Here is a 3,148-nt window from a genome sequence, read left to right as displayed (position 1 = left end):
ACTCTATGCGTTTCTGCTGACCATAACTTTCTCTGTCAGACTTATAATTCTTCTTTCTTCATCTCTGTACAACTGTTTCATCTCCACGGGCAAACTGCTGTCCCCCAACTGCTTCGGACGACTGCTACAACCCAACTGCCTCTGCTGGCTGCCAGAACTCCACTGGCCAAATTCTCTGCTAATTCCTTGGCCGCCAATTTCTGTCCTCCTAATACCATAGCTCATTGTGCTACTTTACCCCCTGCCAAGATGGGTCGGTCGGTACATTCCTATCCTGCCGTTTTTGAACTTTCGCTGCCCGGAAAGGGGCAGCTACGCTATAAACAGCTGTGGTTGCCGACAAGACAAAGGAAATACCATTCTCCCCAACTGACCAGAGTACAGGTTCAAAACCCAGCCCGGGAGATAGAGATATAATGCCAACTGTATTTTCGGTCGTCGCATCAATATTAATGATGTAACTCATTTTCTTTGAATTTTAGTTACAACGTAGCTTTTAGTTCAGCTTCGTTATTCAAGATTTTACTCTGTGGTTATATTTTTAAAGGTCAATAAACTGTTAAACCTTTGGGATTCAATTCAATCGACTAATTACTTCTCTGTGAATATAAACTTTTATGCCAACGTAAGAGATTATCATCATTATATTTTCTGTTGATATGACTGCGAGATGGCTGAATCATTTGTACGCCGGACAAAATGCTTAGTGGTATGTCGTCCGTCTTTATTTTCAGAGTTCAAATGTCACCGAGGCCGACTTTCGGAGTCTATAAAATAAGTACCAGTTGAGCACTGGGGTCGATGCAATCAACTAACCTCCTCCAACACTTTCAGGCCTACTGTCTATAGTAGAAAGGATTATTTTGAACAGGGATACATACAGATCGGTTATGTTTACATTTTATAAATAATGATATCATCACAACAATCGTTCAGCTGCTGTAGAAGACAGCTGCAATCGTCCCCCCATCTATTACAGCTCTCATAACGAGTTGTGCTATTGTGACAACGTGGGATTTGAACAGGTACCGTAACACATCTCATCACATATCGCAAATTTGTCTTTCCACTTGCCTGAGTTGGTAGTTTATTTCTCGACCTCAAAATGAGGACAAACCAAGTTGATACGACGGAATTTGAACTTAGAACGCAAGAAGAAAGACCAAACAATATTCGCTAACCACTCTGAAAATGCTCTGTAATAAGATTTTAACATGTTGGACTTACTAGAAATAACAGTTAAATCTTCCTCAACGGTGAGTTGTGTCTGGGATAATGTAGTCCAAGTTTACTAGAAACATTATACCTTAAACAAAGATGAGATGATCGCAGTTTGAGTTCCTTCGATTATTGGTCAGTCTGATTAAAGCTGATTTGAAGCTTATCAACAACAACAACAATAGAGGCAGCAATTTCATCAGCCACAACAACAACAATATCAAAAATAAAATATGAAAATAGAAAATCGTACCTCCGAGAATATTGTTTTAACTTGCTTATTATAAATTCGTTTTCAGCAAAGTCTTCAACCTTAACTAAAGCTGCCCCATCAAGCTGTAAAAAATCACACAAATTTTAAGGAAAATATTTGGTTTAAACTGTGTTGTAAGCAGTACATTTGGTTTCTCCTCAAAAGTAGGCTTCGGTTTCATAAACATAAACATAAACATAAGCTAGCTTAACATGTTTTTTTTTGTTCTTGCCTTGATTCAAGCCTGGTGGAGTAGACCTATGATTAAAAACACTCCAACGACGATAATCTTGTCTGTTTATATGTAACAAAATATTGCCTAATATATCCCTTCCATATTAAAAAAAAAAGTATGAATTCATTCGAAGTTTGGCTACTATTTCCTGCAGTTTTTTAGGAGCACTTAGGTTTGTGTATAAAGGCCAGATTTTGGATTAATTTAGAAGTAATGGTTTAGAGACGTGGAAACAACTTGCTATAGAGACGTGGAAAAAGCTTATTATAGAGACGTGGAAAAAGGTTATTATAGAGACGTGGAAACAACATACTAGTACAAGTGCAGTCAATCGAAAACTCGGCATACTAAATGTCAGTAGGTTTCAGGGGTCAACAGGAGAAAGTGCGCATTATTTCAGTGCCTTCGTCTCGATAGTTTTACAGCGCACTGGCCCCCTCGTTGATGTGAGACCTCACCTACTGTTTCGACTGACTAAAATTCGACTTCAAGTTCATTTCTGGATCATCACTTCTCCAGCCAGGTGGCGTCATTCTTATTCAGCCATGTCCAATGGCTTACCCTTTCGACTGTCACCTAGATCTCTTTCAAGATGGAATTTACTTGCCGATGTTGGATACCAGTTTATGGAAGCTACTGTATCTACTGCATTGTTTAATATGCTTGACTGAACTGTGTCTCTATACATAGCTGTAAATATACACTACGATCCCATTTCAGGAGAATCTACACGAATTTATTAATGGTGTGATATCTACAAAAGCATTACAGACGCATCAGTACTAACAACAACAACAACAGCAATAATAATAATAATAATAATAATGAAAATTTTTGGTCAAAATTTTTGATCAAAATTTTTTATGAAATTTTTGATGAAAATTTTTGATGAAAATTTTTGGTATATTCGGTATTTTCAATGAAACACTCGTACCAAGACACCAACACACACACACACACACACACGTACACAAGTCCACACAAACACATTCATTCATATTCAGACGTACACACATACGGAATCCATAAACTGGAATCCATAGTTTTATGGCTTGTTCATAAGATATCTTTGAGAAAATATACATTACCTTACAAGCTAGGCTCGCTTCACGAAAATTTTTTTTCGGATATCTAACATATTTATAACAATTATTTATATATGTTTCCCATCCTGATGGACAATCTGTGAAAAACAAAAACAATAGTAATAATAATGGTTTCAAACTTTGGCACAAGGCCAGCAATTTCGTGGGGAGGATCTAAGTCGATTACAACGATCCCCGTGCTTATTTTTAGCAACTCCGAAAGTTGACCTTGGCGGAATTTGAACTAAAAACGTGAAGACGCACGAAATGCATACATAAGGTGTATACACAAAGTGGAATATATATATATACAGAGAGAGAGAGAGAGAGAGAGAGAGAGAGAGAGAGAGAGAGAGA

The 3,148-nt window shown here is 37.5% G+C and overlaps 1 protein-coding gene across 2 annotated transcripts in view; it reads right to left on the bottom strand.

The window, feature by feature from the left end:
* The window catches only part of LOC106868129 (contactin), a 76,701-nt gene that overhangs the window by 60,244 nt on the left and 13,309 nt on the right, over window positions 1-3,148 (bottom strand). For both annotated transcript variants that reach the window (XM_052967403.1, XM_014913259.2), the window contains 2 exons: window positions 2,795-2,889; window positions 1,472-1,554 (listed from right to left, as the gene is read on the bottom strand). In XM_052967403.1, the coding sequence (XP_052823363.1) occupies window positions 1,472-1,554; window positions 2,795-2,889 (178 nt within the window). The remainder of the gene's footprint in view (window positions 1-1,471; window positions 1,555-2,794; window positions 2,890-3,148) is intronic.

The sequence above is a fragment of the Octopus bimaculoides genome, chromosome 4 (assembly GCF_001194135.2).
Source record: "Octopus bimaculoides isolate UCB-OBI-ISO-001 chromosome 4, ASM119413v2, whole genome shotgun sequence".
NCBI lineage: Eukaryota > Metazoa > Mollusca > Cephalopoda > Octopoda > Octopodidae > Octopus > Octopus bimaculoides.
Note: the sequence above shows the minus strand (reverse complement) of the source record. Positions and strands in the feature narration are given on the sequence as shown.